An 18,206-nucleotide genomic window follows, 5' to 3' on the forward strand; every position below is an offset into this window, starting at 1 on the left:
ATAAAATTAAGTGCACTAGTTTTTGAGTATTAAGTTTGTTTTTGATGTTGCGGTAATTTTTAAAAAAGTTTAAGAAAAAATATTTTTAGTTGTGGTTGTAAAAGAAAATAGGTTTATAAAATATGTATTTTATTAAAATTAACGTGACATAAATTCTTGCATGTAAAATAAATAAAAATCATGTTTTCATAAATGAAAAACATTTTATTTTAGCTTCTAAAAACATTAAAATGGGAAATATAATTATATTTGAAGCCCAATGCAAAACATAGAAATTATTAAGCTAATTAAACAATTTTATCTTTATGATTGAGCCAAAAATAAAAACTACCATAATATCAAATAATCTCTAATACTAAATTCTTCATAACGATATTAGAGATCATTCATATTGGGACTGGCTGTTATAACTCTTTCTTCTTCTTCTTCTTTTTTTTTGAATCTAAGATGATAGATAGTATGTATAAAAAACAGGAATCTAAACCAATATGGGCAAGCAAAATTTAAGTTGAGAAGCAATACCGAAATATGATGGCTTCCAGTTGTATGATTGCAGTGTTTAAGCCAATTAGCTTCGTAAAGGCGTAACAATTGCTTTTCCGTGAGTCTAAATGCAGGAAAAAGGCCTCTGTTTAAGAGGGCAATCAGACTACTAAAAACGAAGTGCTATCTTCTCGCATTTGATAACCTGTTGAGCATGGATGATACAGCGGAATATTCTGTCAGAAGCAGAAGGACAATTATACCAGTAGTATTTTTGTTTCTTCCTCAATTATTCACAACTTTGAAAGTCCTTGAAATGCCTTGCAAGTGGAAGTTGCAGCTGCCCAGAACGCATGCATGTGACCACGCATTTTTGCACTCCCCTGCTTTCATAACTCAAAAGTTTTCTTGGGCATTCAATCTTGTACTAAAATGAAGTTTTTCTTGCAGACAGGCATTTTGCCAGTTGTGTAAGCATCCAGAAGCATGGCCAACTGTCTAGAAATGTGACAATCGTCCTCGTTAAATATGAAATCTGGTTACCAGTTAATTTAAAGTCTGTCCCGCTCATAGAGCGACAGCACACATGCCACTGGTAGAGACATCTCCTACATGATCACCGGATAACATGTTATTTTCAAGTTAGCATGAGGGCTCACCATGTTTGATTATGCCTTCTGAGAGGCCGGAACAAGAGGCCGATAAGACAATTGAGAAGATCATTACAAACTTAACTAATAATCCCCATTTTTTATTAAAAGGAAAACACTCAGCTAGGGACAGAGTAAATTTGTTTCGGCATCAGAACATCGGCATTCTTAGTCATGTTTGATGCGCCTTAGAAACTCCCAAGGTGCTAAAACTTCAACTACATTCACATAACAAACATTAATCATGATAGAGAGAACTATAAACAATTTATTACCAAGACAACGATCTCAAGTAGAATATCCATACATGGAGCACAAGAATGAGTGTTGAGGAACATCACGTCAATATTTGCAATTCATGAGGTTTTCCTGCACAAGATGCACACTAATAATCCCCATTTTTTATTAAAAGGAAAACACTCAGCTAGGGACAGAGTAAATTTGTTTCGGCATCAGAACATCGGCATTCTTAGTCATGTTTGATGCGCCTTAGAAACTCCCAAGGTGCTAAAACTTCAACTACATTCACATAACAAACATTAATCATGATAGAGAGAACTATTAACAATTTATTACCAAGACAACGATCTCAAGTAGAATATCCATACATGGAGCACAAGAATGAGTGTTGAGGAACATCACGTCAATATTTGCAATTCATGAGGTTTTCCTGCACAAGATGCACATGCAATAGCAACCACAATTTCATCCACTTACAACAACATTGGGAAAGATGAGGGGGGGAAAAGCTGCACAATTGCTACCAGTTTTCTTTGACTATTTTTGACTTCTCAAGTATGAACTTCCCTTCCTTGTATTTTTGTGTTTCCTCGTAAGCTCGTTCATATTTCCAACCAAGCACTTCACGGCAGTCGGAGCAAGAGACATCAGCAACTGTGTGGAGGCCAGTCATTAGATGCCTATCCTCCTTCGGCCCCACCATAACATTCATCGCATGAGAGAACAGAAAGGCTCGACCATGTCTTCCCTGCAATAGAGTGTAAGAATCTATCAGATGCAGGAACAAAAAAAGAGTTGATGAAGGTCAAATTATACAATATTGGCAGAACAATATCAACCGGATGCTTTAAGTGTTGTTTGGGATTATGGTAGCGGCGACAGTTCAAAATGTTTTTCGTTTAGAAATACATTAAAATTATTTTTTTTTATTTTTTAAAAATTATTTTTGACATTAACACATCAAAACGATCTAAAAACATAAAAAAAATCTATTTAAAAAAAAATCAAATTTTGAGAGAACGCGGTTTGCACCGTATTCCCCAACAAACCTAACTGTTTATTTTTGCATTTCAAAAGTACTTTTGAAAAAATTTGAATTTTTTTTCTTTGCTTAAAATTAATATTTTTTTTTTATGTTTTTAAATCATTTTGATGCATTGATATTAAAAATAATTTTTAAAAATAAAAAAATATATTTCAATACATTTCTGAATTAAAAACACTTTAAAAACCAATCACAACCACACTTTAAATCACCATCAAAGCACAACAAGGACAAATATCCATACAATGATTAATGCAAGACGAAATCAATGATCATTTAATGGACTCTAATCAAGTTATTGCAACAGTGCTTCCATGAATTGATGAATTTTTTTAACTCTTCTTTACCGATTCTTACATTCTTGCTCTTACAAGAGAGCTCTCTACTGAATTCTTGATCACACTCATAACTAAAGCAGAATCAGCATTAATCTTTCCCTGACCTGAAAAGCCTTAGAAATGACATCATCATGAAGGGCAACATGATTTCTGCAATTACAGCAACTGTACAACCTTGGCCCAACCACCTCTGCCATTGACAAATACAAAACAACACCCACGAGCTAACCAGTTCCACAAAAATCAAGATCCTTCATGGGAATCCATAAAACCCACAAACAGTATTAATCCATTGTAACAAAACCAAATCAAGAACACGTAAAAAGATCAAAGTGAAGAGAAGAAGCTCACTTTCTACACCAACAAGCTATATGTGATACAACAACGCATCATTTGTTATCTTTTCTTTGTCAAGAAATCTGCAGCAAACGCAAAACTGAGAAGAAAAAAAAGTTGCAGAGACCAAATCTTTAGTTGAAGACGGAACCAATTAACAGCTAAAGATGGCACCGAGCATCAAGAAAGCGAAAAACAAGAACAACCCAATTGCAAATGACAGATGATCAAGGCCAAGAAAGAAATAAAACCCAGTAATTCAAACTAATTTCCTTGAATAGCCCATGAAATATAACTAGACTAGCTGGCTCCTCATGCTAAAGACTCACTTCATCTCCAAAGAAAACAAGAGAACTTCAATAATCATCATTTACTATTAAAGATTTACTTAAATAATGATGACATGTATTTGGTAATGTAAACAAAAAAACAAACCTGCCCAGGGTGATATAGAAGTGTACGCCTGTAAGATACGACAGGGGAGGGGAGAGTGGGAGTTTTAGGGTTCTGTTAAGTATGTCAGAGTCTGGTGAGTTTCTGATTAGGAAGATGACAACTTGCATTTCTAGATGTTAAAGTGGTTCTAGCTCAAAATTACAAAGCTACCCATGTATGAATGCTCTTTCAAGAATAATGAATTGATACTGTTGCAACTTGAGAGGCCGTATGAACCTTCCCCTACGTTGACAATGGATGGTGGATTCTTGGGTCCATTTTGTCCTCCTTTATCGTGCGAAACAAGAGGTTTGCGCTTGAGATGGCCGATTAGTCCTATAATGAATTAGATTTGGTTTCTTAGCTTTAAGTAAATCGTTTTTTATCATATTAATGAATTTACAATTCAAAATCATTTTAGTCATAAAAAGTTTCTTCCTTTCTCATATTTTTATTTATTGTGAATCAAATCTAAAATAATAATATAAAAAACACACTCAACTATGATTCGAGACTCTATATAAAAACCATGGTCGATTGTGTCAAAATATAGCATTACGTAAATACATGCATTTCACTACAATATTGCAGTCTCCAATATCCTCCCCGTTTGTGGTGGTATATATATGCATGCAATTGCAATTTCATGATGAATGTGAAGGAATAGAGTAGCACATGGAGCAATGCCCAGGTTTCTTCCCTTTCGTTTATTTCGATTTTACTTATAAGATGAATAGATAGATGGATTTTTGAGTTTGCCCTGTGGAAGACATGTTATGTTTGTCGATATATTGTAAGGTATACAATACCCTTTCAAGTTCAGCTTATCTCTTCTAAAGGACAGATCGGATAATTAGCATACAAAATCAAAAGAAATGGTGTTTTAACACAACAATAAATTTTTTTAATGTTTAAGTTATTTAATTAATGTTGCAGTTTAGAATAATAACATTTAATTAATGTTGTATTTTTGAACTGTAATATTTATTAATTGTCATTGTTTTGAGTCGTGATATTAATTTAATTGAATTAATTTAACTTATTTTCATATTCAATTTAATTTATCAAATCAATTATAATTGATAATATTCATGATTCATTTATTATTATTCAATAAACTCTAAATTCAACCTAAATAATTATTTCATTCCAACTAAACTAAAAACAAATTCATAGAAAGGTAGTATGTTTACCTTGCTTATAAGGCTAGAAAAGGGGTTGGGGTGGTGGTGACAACAATGGATTTTGAACATAATAACATCCAGTAATAATTTCTGAACCATTATATATATATATTTGCAATTATCCATTTTTATATGTATATTTAACTGAAATTTTAATAGAGTTTTTTTTATATTTTTAATACCAAGTTATCGATTCAATAACTTCTTAACATGTAAATAACAATCACAATACTCATCCTATTATAGTAAGCTTTCACAACTAAACCATAATATCAACTTTTCATTTTGTTATTTTTCTTTTCTATAGAGCAAATATTTAAAGCTAAATAGTTCTTGGATTACATCATTTTCTTTTTTTTTGAAAAATAAATATATTTAAATAAGTATACAACAAAATTATAAACTAACTTTATAAAAACAACTTCCTTAAACTACATCATTCACAAAAATAAGTTAAACATTATAGTCATTAAACACAAAAATACTTTACACAATTTTAATTCTTCTAAATACATCATTTACCTAACAAAAAACATATATCCATGCAACTATTTCTCGGCTCGAGGGTATAAGGTAACTAGAAACACACACACAATATATATATATATATATATATATATATAAAAGATATGGTTAAAATTTATACTTCATGAACTAAAAAATATAGATAAAGCATCATTCATTTGTTGAATATTATCAACCAATCATGTTTTCTTTTCTCTTTTATTTTTGATAATTTTCTCTTTTATTCTCAAACTCAAAAACTAAAATATAAACAAAAAAAAATTTAGACCAAAACTAAAAATGCTAAAGCTAAAGAGACCAAAAAAGTCAACAATGAATACATGGACTGAATTATATTTTTACGTGAATTTAAGATAGACCACGTTGGTTTTTTATGGTTCTTAGTTTCATTTTTATTCTTTTAACTGTATCTTTATACTATAAATTAAATTATATCTAATTAAATTGATCTCTAGTCAAGTTTTGATACCTTATCAAAACTATTATTTCTTAATAATATATATATATATATATATATATATATATATATAAAAAATCAATTCACAAAACATTAAAAACAACGTATGAAAGGATAAGATTATATATATATAAAAAACTTAATGACTAAAAACTAAAAAATAAATCATTATTGAATCAACAATGAATCGTGAAAGAAGCCACATTAAAACTTGCCATAGGAATTTTTTTTGTTTTAAATATTTAATTGCTATAGGTATCGGAATAATTTTAAAGAAGTAGATGTGTAGGTACCTTTATAATGTGATATTGTGGAATCAGATTATTTTAAGAGGTGAATATGATAAAGTTATTTTTTAAAATAATTCTCATTAAAAAAATATCAAAATAATATATTTTTTAAAAATTATTTTTAATATCAACACATTAAAATAATTAAAAAATATTAAAAAATTAATTTTAAACCATTTTTTTTTTAATTTTGTCCGATCTTTATTTGGATAGCAATAGCAAATTGGGTTAAATCTGATTTATCTACCATATTTGTCTATCCTAGTGTCAACATGTCATGGTCCAATCATGAAATAAAATTAGGGATAATTAGCTCCTTTGTTTAAATTAATAATAATTAGGTCCTTAGACCTGGTTTTCCAAGGAGAAGTTTGACCTGAAAAGCAAAGTAAACTAACGTCGGCTAGAATTTAATAGGGAAAGGGCATTTTAATTTGTCCCCCAACTCTCACTTACATTTCAGTTAGGTACCCAATAAAAAACATTTCCCAATTGAGTCCATCATATATGTATGCTATCAATTAAACCCTACATTTTTAATGGGTCCTTTTTATTTATTTAATTATTATTTTAAAATAAAGTGTTTTAAGGCTGGGATTAAGTTGAGAATGTTCAATGTATGGGGCCCCTGATTGGGAAAACTCTTTGTTTCAGTGTACAATTGATAATTCCATGATAGTTTGGGGACAGACTTTACCCTTGGGCCATGGAAAGATAATGCCCACATAAAAGAAATTGGGCCTAACCACCGAAGTCGGGTGTTTTTTCAAGCTTTCTTTCCGATTTCGTCTTCTTCACCTATAAAACCTAAAAAACAAAAGCCTCAAATCTCCAGGTTCTGGTACTGGTAGCCGCGACACCCATCTGCTTCTTTTAAACCCTCAAAATCACTTACAAGAATCAACTGATCTTCAAAACCACACAATATTTTATCCACCAAAAATCAATGGAGACTCATCCAAACAAGAACCAAAACAACAACGGTGAAGACAAAACAGTAGCAACAATAAAAAACCTACGTTCCCGACTAGAATCAAGAATAGAAACCCAACATAAAACCCAACTTGACTTATTAGCATCTCTTCAAGATTTAGTCCCCAACATTGTATCCTCTCTTGACCTGTCCTTACAAATTGTCTCTTCTTTCAATAACAAACCCTTCACCCCAACACCACCACTACCAGCTTCAACATCAAGAGCCCACCTTGAAATTGGATCAAATTCAAGGAATCCCAATGACCCACGAGCTAATATTGACTCAAGACCTGAAATTTTGGGTGAAAGCTCGAAACTTGAGAGAAAAGATGGAAACTTTGACGGTGATGGGGCTGAGAGTGGGAGTCCATTGGCTGTTGTGAGAGTAATGGTGGCTGAATGTTTGCTTCAAAGGGTGCCTTTTAATCCAATTGATTCGTCAACAGTTTTGAGGAAGTTGGAGAATGATCAGAATGCGACCGAGGCCGAGAAGGCGGCGATTAGGGAGGTTGGAGGTGAGTCTGGGGCGATTCTGGCGGTGGAAATGGCTTTGAGGTCAATGGCGGAAGAGAATCGTGGGATTGAGCTTGAGGAGTTTGTGGTAAGTGGCAAGTCTAGAGTTATGGTATTAAATATTGATAGAAACCGGTTAGTTAAAGAATTGCCTGAAAGTGCACAATATACACAGAATTTAGAATTGTCAGGTTCTAGTGATTTTAATCAGAATCAGAGTAGTGGGATTGGTAATAATGTTAATAGCAATGGCGGGGTTGATGTGAATGGTAACGGGGTTTATGGGATTGGAGGGCCGGTTGTGATGCAAAGGCCATTGATGGGGGACATGTGGATGGGTGGCGGTGGGGATATGTGGCCTAGGGGAGGGATGATGGGACCTCGAGGGATGATGATGGGGCCGCGAGGGATGATGCAGAGGCCGCCTATGCCTTTGCCAATGCAATCGCAGCAGCAGAAACAAAGGAGCGAGGAGGATGAAATGAAGGATTTGGAGGCTTTGCTGAATAAGAAGTCATTTAGGGAAATGCAGAAATCAAAGACTGGTGAGGAGCTTTTGGACCTTATTCATCGACCTACTGCGAGAGAAACTGCCGTGGCTGCTAAGGTACTTGGCATTTAGTTCTAGACTTTGCTTACAGTTTGTGTTTTGCAAATTTAGTTAAGCCATCCGATCCTATGAATAAGAACTTATACAGTAATTTCCCATAGGCTCAATGATAAAAGTGTCAATGTTAAAAGTGTTCAAGTGTTTCAACTCTTATTTATTTACTATTGCATAGGTGAGATCTGTTTGCCATTTATCAGGTTTTTGAACTGCAAATTCATTTCAAAAGAAGATTTCTATTTAATAGGTTTCCACTGCTTAGCTTTGGTTGTCCAACCCCCTTCGCATCTGCTACTGATTGTATTTGTTGATGACATTATTCATTTGTTTGTTTCAGTTCAAAACCAAAGGTGGTTCTCAGCTAAAGGAGTATTGTTCGGCTCTAACAAAAGAGGATTGTAGACGTCAATGTGGTTCCTTTATTGCATGTGAGAAGGTCAGTAAATACATCGTACTATTATTATTTCCAACTTAGCATGCAACAGCATTTATATGATCAGGTTGGGGTGTAATCTCTGTTATTCGACAAATATGCCAATTAAGTGATTCCACATAAATAATACCAAAGAAATGAGATATTGAAAGCAGATAGAGTGACTACAAGACCGACATGTGTAGGAAAGAGGGAATCAGTTGAAGAACAAAGATTGTTTGAGCATCTAACACAAGTTTGCTTTTAAGCAATAACTGTGCTAATGTATCTTTACATTATCTCTCCTTTTTTGGTTATATGGCATGCAAGTTAATGGTGTTGCCCTAGGTAATTGCAAACTTTCTGTGCTTCCTTGTTTCACCTAGCTTGGTTTGACATTCATGATAATCATGTATTATGCCTTTTGCGTGCCTTACCTGTTTACAGGTTCATTTTCGTCGTATTATTGCTCCTCATACTGACGTGAGTCAAGGGGACTGTTCTTTTCTTGACACTTGCCGCCACATGAAGGTAATTGTTTTCTCTTCCATTACAATAACTTAAACTGGGAATGTTATCAGTAACATTTTGAGACATCATTTACTTAATATAGTTTTTTTTCTGTGATAGACTTGCAAGTATGTCCATTATGAGCTTGACCCAACACCGGATGTGTCTCCTATGGCAATGGGTGCTGCAGCACTTCCTCCCTCCAAAGCTTTAAAGCCCCAGCGTGCTGAATATTGTTCAGAAGTAGAACTTGGCGAACCGCAATGGATTAATTGTGATATTCGTAATTTCAAAATGGAGATTTTAGGTCAATTTGGAGTTATCATGGCTGATCCACCATGGGACATTCATATGGAACTGCCTTATGGAACAATGGCTGATGATGAAATGCGCAACCTCAATGTCCCTGTGTTGCAAACTGATGGTCTAATTTTTCTTTGGGTTACTGGACGTGCTATGGAGCTTGGACGTGAATGGTAGGTGTATCTTTGGACATATGTTAATTATCACTGGATTAATTATATTTTGTTCATGGTTAATAATTCTGCCTTGTTGTCTGTAAAATCATGGTACATGTGAATGCCGGTTTCAATTTATACGAGTATCATGTGTTTCTTGCAGTTTAGAACTTTGGGGGTACAAGCGTGTTGAAGAGATTATTTGGGTAAAGACCAATCAACTTCAGCGAATAATTAGAACAGGTAGAACAGGGCATTGGCTTAACCACAGTAAGGAACATTGCCTTGTCGGAATAAAGGGAAATCCAGAAGTAAACAGGAACATTGACACTGACGTCATAGTTGCTGAGGTTCGAGAGACAAGTCGGAAGCCAGACGAGGTCTGTAAAAACATGTCCAAAGTTCTCAGTAGTCAAGCCATTCCCAATCACCTCGACTCATTTTTCTCTTTCATAAATTAGTTCTTAATTACCATTGTTACGTTACCATTACTATGATTCCATGGTGCTTTTGAAATAATTCAAGTCCTCGCTATCAGTTTTCATATCAGCTTATATGAATAGGCTTCTTGCAGATGTACCCTCTGCTGGAGAGGATAAGTCCCAGGACAAGGAAGCTGGAGCTGTTTGCTCGCATGCACAACACTCAAGCAGGGTATGGTTTTCATGGATCATAATTATGCTTCATATATTTTTAACATACTTTAATCTAACTGTTATTTTTTATACCATCAGCTGGATGTCCCTTGGCAATCAGTTGGAAGGAGTGCGATTGGTTGATGAGGGTCTGCGAGCAAGATTTAAGGCTGCCTACCCAGACGTTGTGGTGCAGCCCTCATCTCCTCCCCGGGCTTCCGCAATGGAAATAGACTCCACTGCTTCTCAAATGAGAAGTCCTTTTTCAGTGACAGAATCCAAGTCTATGGCCACACAGTTTGCAGACCGTGCAGCTCCAGAAACAGGCTATACTTCTGAAGAAAAGCCGATGGCATTAGATGCTGTTATGGCTGGCTGAATAACCTTCACATTCCATCATATTAACCAAATAGGATTCCACAGTGCTCAAAATTGTTAGTAGTTACTGAGATGTATGTGATTGTTCTGCCTAGTTTATGATTGTTATTCCTAAGGTCATTGGGCTAGAGAGGGATCATATCCTGGGCCAATATGTCATAGTGGTCTAGAGATCAGGCTACCTGTATTGCAATTATGCAGCCGACCAAGTAAAAGTCCTAACAGTTAATGATTTATGCAAAGGCAGTAAATTAGTTTCTTATGGAAAAACTTTGTGCCTCTAACCTTTGTAGCTAGCTAGGAGGCACTGTTTTTCTCTTCTCTGAAACTTCGCAAAATGCATTTTCTGAATCAATTTGAACAGAGTATGGAAGTCACATCTTAAGTATCCCTTTTTATATGCTGCCCCGATTCTGTAACATCTAGATACTGTAGCATGACCCACATTACATGAAAATTTAAGAAAGGTCTCATTCAGCATTCCGAGAGGCAGAGAAGAGCACAAGGGGCTGTCGGCACTCAGCACAAGGTTTACGGCTAGTTGGCAAGTGTCAATTATAAATTAATACAAAAGTGAGAGCATGTTACGGCCAATAATAGCGGGCTGTGGTGGTGTTTTGGACCTCATCTGTTTTAACCTCGACCTTTTCACATGAATTTGTTTTTTTAGTATCATGTTTTCATAGAAGAGCAAATCAGGAAGCAGTGAAGTTCCTTTTTATACAATCTTATAGATTCTCTTTGCAAAGTAAAAGTTTGAACTTTGAATACAAAATACAGCTGTATACAGCTATACCAGAAGCAGCTGCAACATTATGCTTTATATATAGTTATGAAAAATTACCACCATATTATTCTCCTGAATGACTGGAAGAGTTACAAAAACCAAATTTTTATATATGAACTGATATGAAGGAGCTTTTAAGCCAGTGAAGTAAATAAATAATTGCCAAAGTGAAAAAAAAATAATAAACCAATTACTAAATCCTCATCTGGGTTCTTGTAATAATTTCCTTCACATGATTATTGCCCAAATACCTGCTCCTATAATGAATGATAACAAGATTGAAAATCTGTTTAATGGTGAAGAAGAAGGTGGTAATGGGATACTGCCAAACACGGTAGGGTAAGAGGGTGCAGTGTCAGGCAATGCACTAGGACCATAAGAGGGAGAGTATGCTGATGCTGAACCATTGCCAGGCACAGATATGTGTAGCTTCTGCTTCTTTTGACAATGCCCTTGAACTCCGCTCGTGAAGTAGAAGTCCCCATATGCAGTGATGTTAAATAAAGAGTTGCCATTGTTCATGTACAAGATGGGATCTGTCAGGTTGCAGGAGTTGTAGTTTTCTCGTGTGACTTGAATCACAGAATCTTGACTTGGTGGATACAAGAACACTGAAACAAGAAGCTAAACATGAGAGATTGCCAAGAGATATTTGCAGGAAGATCGTAAAAACAGAATAGACAAGAGGGACTTACAGAGAGAATCCCCAATCTTCAAGGTATGGTATTTGGACCAGTAGGTGTACACTTGCGGATTTGCTGAAGTAGGGATACCCCAAGCATCTAAATCTCCAACCTTGTACTGGTAACAGGAGACTTGGATTTGCACCAGCACAAGAAACTGAAATGCATACAGGACTAGGAATCTAGGACTTCTAAGATTGACCATCTTAACTGCTCTCAGCCTTTCTCAAATTTAGAAGTGAGCAAGGACAGCGGAGAGTAGAGGGGTTAAATCCTATTGGTCTATGTGTCTGTAGACAGATTGGAGGTATAGAAAAGAACAAGTTTGATGGTGATTTCACCTCAATGCCCTTCTTTCCTAGTTATATATACAATTCTTGGTAATAGCAACTTGTTCTATTCTTTTCAACGGTAGAAGTTTAAATATTGTGTAGCGGTGGAGGTCACACATCCTTTATCTAGTGGGAGATCTGTGAGGGAAGTCTTGGATTCCTGTTGCAGTCATGATTTATCAGTGAAATATGTCAGCGAGGGGCTCCAAAACAGCGAGGATAGGGAGGAAAATTTCATGTTGTAGAGGGTTAGTGTTGGATAGAGATCAATTATAGGGCTAACAATTGCACATGGGCCAGTTGGATAATCATTTGACTCAAATTAGCATTTGCAAGGCTGGAACATGGAATAAGCCATCAAGAAGATGGGATGTTTTGATGAATGCCCAATATTGGATTGATTCAAATTTGTTATCATGTCACCATGTGGAGAGGTCAGGAGATCGAACTGTCAAACTTGTCTCCTCTCACATGGTCCAGAGACGAGCAACTTTCCTGGATTTCCGAATCTGAATGCTTGTTCGATCAGAAGAATTCACTACATAGCTAATTTTAAAGTGCTGTTAGCAACTTGTTGAAGATCGCACTGTTTAGTCATTATGTCACATTTGAAACCAGAACGTTTGATTTGGCAGTCAATTTGGTTTCAAGTCTTTCAAGCCAGGACTGTGCATATAATGTTTCCTAGTAAAGGGTACTCACCCTTTCGTTTTACAGAATTCTCCAAAGGATGTCATGTTACACTTCACATTTAACGAAGGAGTTGATCCATACAAAATGATGTTATAGCAACTGAGTATTGGGGGGACTTTTGCTGCTGCTTTTTTCCTCCACAAATTCCAGAGACCATATCTTAGGAGCTGGGACTAGCTGCGTCAAAATCATGTCAGTTCCTGGATCCACAAGAACCCACTATATATTTCATGAAAAAAACCTCATGCCTACCAGTGATCCACAAAGATTAGAGGATCACTAAGGCTAGAAATTCACGAGCTATGCAATGATGGGACTGGAACCTTCCTGCATGTAGAGCCTATTTGAATCACTTGTACTAACCCTTGTAGGTTGAGTATTAGGGGACTTAATGTAATCATGTTCTTGCAGCCAAGTGAATCAGAAACTGAAAATTGCTCCAGCGCAGCCGAGTTACAGTCACTGCTGATTTGGCTATACCACACACCTTACCTTAAACAACCTGGTATATGCCTTAATTAAACTTGTGGGGTGGGGTTTTTTCTTCCATGATTTGGAGTAACCATTACCTCAGTCCTTTTATTTTATTTTCTGTAACTAAAATAGGTCGACAAAAAACTTGCTAGTAAAATTGTGACTTAAACTCATTGTTGCAGCCACCGATTGGTAGACACCACATCACATTCCATTATGTATTGACCTTTAACATAATTTTTCAATCAAAACTGAAACTAGAGGCCAGTCCTTGCAAAATTTAATCACCACAAAAGCAGCGCAATAAAGAATTTATTTCAATATGGCTGTAAAAGAGATGAGTTGAACCACAAATTCAATCCTTCCACCATGTGGTAAAATAGAGTGGAATGGGCAGAAAACAAATTCTTACTTGCAACGGTTAAAAACTGTGGCTAGGAAATACACAAGTAAATTGCCAAAGTAAATATATTAACTGATTGCCCTTAAAAATCGTTGCAAATAATAGGACTGTAAATTGAATTGCTGGTAACAGATACCTAAAAACCTATATATATATATATATATATATATATATATATATATATATATATATATATATATCATTGGAACTCCAAAAATTTTCCAGCATTTATATCTAAAAAGAAGATATAGCAGCAGTGGTTGAACACCAGTTCACAATAATAGTAGATAACAAAGAACTCAAGGCAGTAAGTTTCTCACCCTATGTGCCTAGAAACGTTTCTTTCACTTCACTGTCAACTGCGTTCTCAACCCCAGAAAACCTTTACTGTCAACTGCATGTAGGACATAATTAATGATCCTCCTTTATTGATTAGATTGAAAACAGCCTTGCTGCTCCACCATTGCATATAAGGGAGAAAAGGTGGCTGCTCACAAAATTTAAAAAATTCCAGAGGTTTGTTCCTCTAAATTCAATCAGATATTTAAGGGCTCTGCCTCAGTGTCCATCTCCTTCATTGCTGTCCACTCTTGTGATCCTACATTGAAACAAAATATCCTTAACTCAAGAGTATTCATAGACATGTAAACAATGAAAAACTGAAAGGGGACCAGAAAAGATCACTATAAACAGGAATTTGAAATTAAAATAAGAATGCTAACAATGTACTGCTTTATTGTCTGCATGCGATATTTTCAAGTGAGATTAACTAAAAACTTACTTGATTTTTGGCTCTCTGCAATGACCTTGAGCCGCTTCTGCGAAAGAGATGCTACAAAGAGGAAAATGGAGCACATGCCAAACATGACGATGATGGGGAACACATTGACCTTCAAAGGGAAAGGTATATACAGATCAGAGGGAGGAACAAATATCAGAAAAGGTGCCCGCATATAGAAGGTTCATACAATTGCACTATGAATATTTCATTCTACTTGTAAAATACCCTGGATAAAAAAAATTCATGTGAATATAAGGTAAAGATGGTATATAAGCAAGACACTCACATTGTACAGCACAATGCATACAAATATGTTGAGAGGAATGCGGAACAAATTCATGATGGTGCTTCTAGCCTCCTCAGGAATATATTGGGACCTCATCTTCATGATAGATGGCCAGAAAATACCTACACAGGCCTCAATGCAGAAGCCAATAAGCTGGATACAACCAGAAAAAGAGATGCCTCCACCTTTCTCTGAAGGCAATAACAAGAACTGTTCCAGAACCACAGTTAAAATTTGTCCACTACCTGCTTTTTTTGCATGATAGAGAGAGAAGAGCATAAGAGTTGACTACATACGCTTGTTATGACAGGAAGGAAAAGGGCAGCAGCAGATATTACAAATACAATCTGCATGTAGCTTTCAACTTTAAGAGATGAGCGAGCCATCAGTCGAGAGGCAATGGAACTTCCTAAGATAGATGCCATCATGAAAGTTGCAAAGATGAAACCATGAGGAATATCTTCACCATTTGGGCTCAGAGCAGGAGTCCACAGGAACACAAAGGTGTGCATTGAACCCTCAAATAGTGACTGTATGGCACCCAGCAATGCAATTTTCTCATCTGTATTCACAAGATGTAATAATACCAAAAGAAATGTTCAAAGCATGAAAAAAAGGCAGAGGGATAGAAGTGGATCATTGGTTCACTTGTATGAAACCGGAACCTTCATGGGCTAAGTTTTAACATGGGATTGAAAGCATTGAAGATAAATCAGTCCATATTTACCAGCAAATAAATCAAATTTAAGAGCATACAAAAGAGATTATCAGCTCCATAACACAATAAAAAAAGCTGAGTTTGTTTTTCACATTAGAATGAGCATGCAAAAGACCCATTCCAGAATTTGATAGCAAAATCAACCAAAAATTTTCTCCTCCAAGATGGCCAGCTAATCCTACGTCTTTCACACACTAGAATACAGATCTAGATGTCAACAATGAGAAGAGACATTGACATATCTAATCTTATATTCCATTTTTATCTTGCATTACAAAGTATGTTATTAAAAACCATATTACATCTGGGAGGCGAAAACAGAAACAGCATGTTGAAAGTGCAGATTTCAGTTGACATGAATTTGATTAAGCCATAGTATCTACTGAGCTGAAAGGGGAACTGCAAGGTTATAAATTCACCAGAAGCAATGGCAACAGCAGCACCCTTGCACTGGGTGAGCAAGTCCTTGTTTTCATAAGCGTCTCCATAATTCTCAGTCCATGATGACATTATAATGGCCATGCCAATGGCAAGAAAGCATGCAGCAGCATCAAATGGAGCAACAGGACCCAACGCCAAGGCACCTACAAGTACATTCCTGAACGATCCAGAAACAATGGCAACTAAACCATTGCCAAGGAATATTGCCTGAGACAATGTCACTGATAGCCATTGTTGATCAAAACTCCTCTGAAAAATGGATAGAGAGACAATGAGATACGATGAGAGTGGTAGGTAAGATCAAATATTATAAGCAAAAATCTGCTTAACATGTCAAAGTAAACTTCAAAATGTCCCAATTCCTGAGATGAGAATGTTCAGTTGAAACTATGTTCTGAGAGGTGCAGTCTAGGATGACTAAAGTCCTGGGAAGACCGAGTAGTAACATCCAACCTCAAATGCGCTGAACGTGGAATGGTTTGAACTTGAATACAGTTAATAATACAGTTAATAAAATCAAATAAAAATGAATGTGCAGCATTGCAACTCATCACCCACCTTGAAGTGTTCCGCACCAAGCCAAGACTCAAAGGCTGAAAAAAGCAAAGAAGTAGCAATGCCTCCCAATACACGTCCCACCACTAAGATTTTGTAGTCAGGAGAATGCTTGGTGGCACAACTCAGTATGTAAGTTATGCAGTAAGTAATACATGCTCTCTTTCGACCCCTGAGTTCAGCACACAAAACCAATCACATATCCATAATGTGATCAGCAATTAACAACCAAGCATTGAAATTAATCAGAATGCCATCTTACTGTTGCCCGCTAACGATCCAACAATTGTCCCAAACAACATTGAAGATCCAAAACCAGCAATAAAAAGCTGCCCGATTTCTCCCTTTCTAAAACCATACTGACTGTATAGGTAATACACATAAGGACCTTGCAGCCAACCCCCAGCTATTTCCACAAATCAATTCAATCAGTTCCACAAAACATAACATAATGATTATCAAACACAAACGAGAAACAAATAGTTCCCACATTCGCTTCCAAGATCAGATGTCTACAGTTAAATTAGTTACAAGTAACAGATCTAGACAACATCGCACTACAAAAACAAAATTAACCCACTAAAAATATTACATTAACCTCCATTCTAAATCAAACCCATTTCACTACACAACACAACCAAGATACCATCAAATTCAAACCGAAAAAAAATAATCAAAGCCCATGTGATATAAGACAGGACAATAGTACAAAGCAATATTAACACAGATAAAAAAACACCGCATTGGACTCCATTCTAAACCAAACCCATCTCAAAACACGACAATAAAACCGCATTGAGATAGAATGTAAAGAAAAGCATGCAGAAATAAACAAGTCTAAAACGTACCCATCATGAGTGAATAAACAATAAGGTAATTATTCTTAAAAGAACTGAAAGTAGATGATGTATTGATTCGATCTCTGCTTTTGCTAAATTCCAATGCTGCTACCATTGCAGCTAGGCCTCCAAAAACCATAAAGTAAAAAATCAACATTCTTGTTACTACTTTAAGGATCTAAATAGTGAGAGAGAAGGTTTTGAAAGAGAAGTCGCTATCAAGCTTTGAAATCGAGCGTTTTAAGCATTGATTAGAGAAGGTAAGAAAATATACATGCAGACTGGAGAAAAGAGGCGGGGAAGGAAATTTAATGGGCTCATGATTTCCCGGGAATTTTGCAAATGGTTCTGGATTGGAATCGGAGGATCTGAACCCGGTTGAGAGTTTGATTGATAAATAATCACTGTAGTGGTGATATGGAGCACGGGTTTAATTTACTTGATTACACATATATACATAAAAAAAAATTATTTTTACATTGAAAAAGTCTATATATATAATTTTTTATAAAAAATTTTTGATTCTAAGCAAAGCTTGAATTACATAGTTAGTAAAAAACTAAAATAAATGGTATTTTTACCATACTTTACTTTCTAAAATATTATTTATTATAACAATATTTATTTCCCTTTATATCTATATTTTTTTGTGTTTTATTATTTGACAATTTATATATTAAAAATTAAATTTTATAATTTATTTTAATATATATTTTATATAATTAACTAAATCTCGTGATTTA

General features: G+C 35.4%; 4 protein-coding genes across 5 annotated transcripts; 1 reads left to right on the forward strand and 3 right to left on the reverse strand.

Annotated features, from left to right (window-relative positions):
• Window positions 1-1,682: 1,682 nt before the first annotated feature.
• On the reverse strand, window positions 1,683-3,785 carry LOC133698767 (protein yippee-like At4g27745). Of its 2 annotated transcripts, none has more exons than XM_062121818.1 (4): window positions 3,528-3,785; window positions 3,108-3,175; window positions 2,861-3,007; window positions 1,683-2,121 (listed from the first exon to the last, which is right to left on the reverse strand). In XM_062121818.1, exons 3-4 carry the CDS (start codon window positions 2,951-2,953, stop codon window positions 1,894-1,896), a joined length of 321 nt encoding a protein of 106 aa, XP_061977802.1. In that variant the 5' UTR covers window positions 2,954-3,007; window positions 3,108-3,175; window positions 3,528-3,785; the 3' UTR covers window positions 1,683-1,893. The 2 variants fall into 2 exon arrangements, with proteins under 2 accessions (XP_061977802.1, XP_061977809.1); XM_062121825.1 differs by having other exon boundaries at window positions 3,108-3,192.
• A 2,957-nt stretch (window positions 3,786-6,742) lies between these two features.
• On the forward strand, window positions 6,743-10,741 carry LOC133679294 (N6-adenosine-methyltransferase MT-A70-like). The gene is made up of 7 exons (XM_062101841.1): window positions 6,743-8,078; window positions 8,416-8,514; window positions 8,938-9,021; window positions 9,121-9,476; window positions 9,622-9,838; window positions 10,033-10,112; window positions 10,193-10,741. Exons 1-7 carry the CDS (start codon window positions 6,930-6,932, stop codon window positions 10,470-10,472), a joined length of 2,265 nt encoding a protein of 754 aa, XP_061957825.1. The 5' UTR covers window positions 6,743-6,929; the 3' UTR covers window positions 10,473-10,741.
• A 560-nt stretch (window positions 10,742-11,301) lies between these two features.
• LOC133679305 (early nodulin-like protein 8) lies at window positions 11,302-12,458 on the reverse strand. Its single transcript, XM_062101853.1, has 2 exons — window positions 11,954-12,458; window positions 11,302-11,869 (listed from the first exon to the last, which is right to left on the reverse strand). Exons 1-2 carry the CDS (start codon window positions 12,144-12,146, stop codon window positions 11,487-11,489), a joined length of 576 nt encoding a protein of 191 aa, XP_061957837.1. The 5' UTR covers window positions 12,147-12,458; the 3' UTR covers window positions 11,302-11,486.
• A 1,587-nt stretch (window positions 12,459-14,045) lies between these two features.
• LOC133693762 (uncharacterized) lies at window positions 14,046-17,940 on the reverse strand. The gene is made up of 8 exons (XM_062115055.1): window positions 17,473-17,940; window positions 16,897-17,030; window positions 16,628-16,807; window positions 16,048-16,318; window positions 15,207-15,472; window positions 14,911-15,120; window positions 14,625-14,733; window positions 14,046-14,441 (listed from the first exon to the last, which is right to left on the reverse strand). The coding sequence occupies exons 1-8, from the start codon at window positions 17,618-17,620 to the stop codon at window positions 14,380-14,382; spliced, it is 1,380 nt and encodes a 459-aa protein (XP_061971039.1). The 5' UTR covers window positions 17,621-17,940; the 3' UTR covers window positions 14,046-14,379.
• Between the last annotated feature and the right edge of the window lie 266 nt (window positions 17,941-18,206).

The sequence above is a fragment of the Populus nigra genome, chromosome 1, assembly GCF_951802175.1.
Source record: "Populus nigra chromosome 1, ddPopNigr1.1, whole genome shotgun sequence".
Taxonomy (NCBI): Eukaryota; Viridiplantae; Streptophyta; class Magnoliopsida; order Malpighiales; family Salicaceae; genus Populus; species Populus nigra.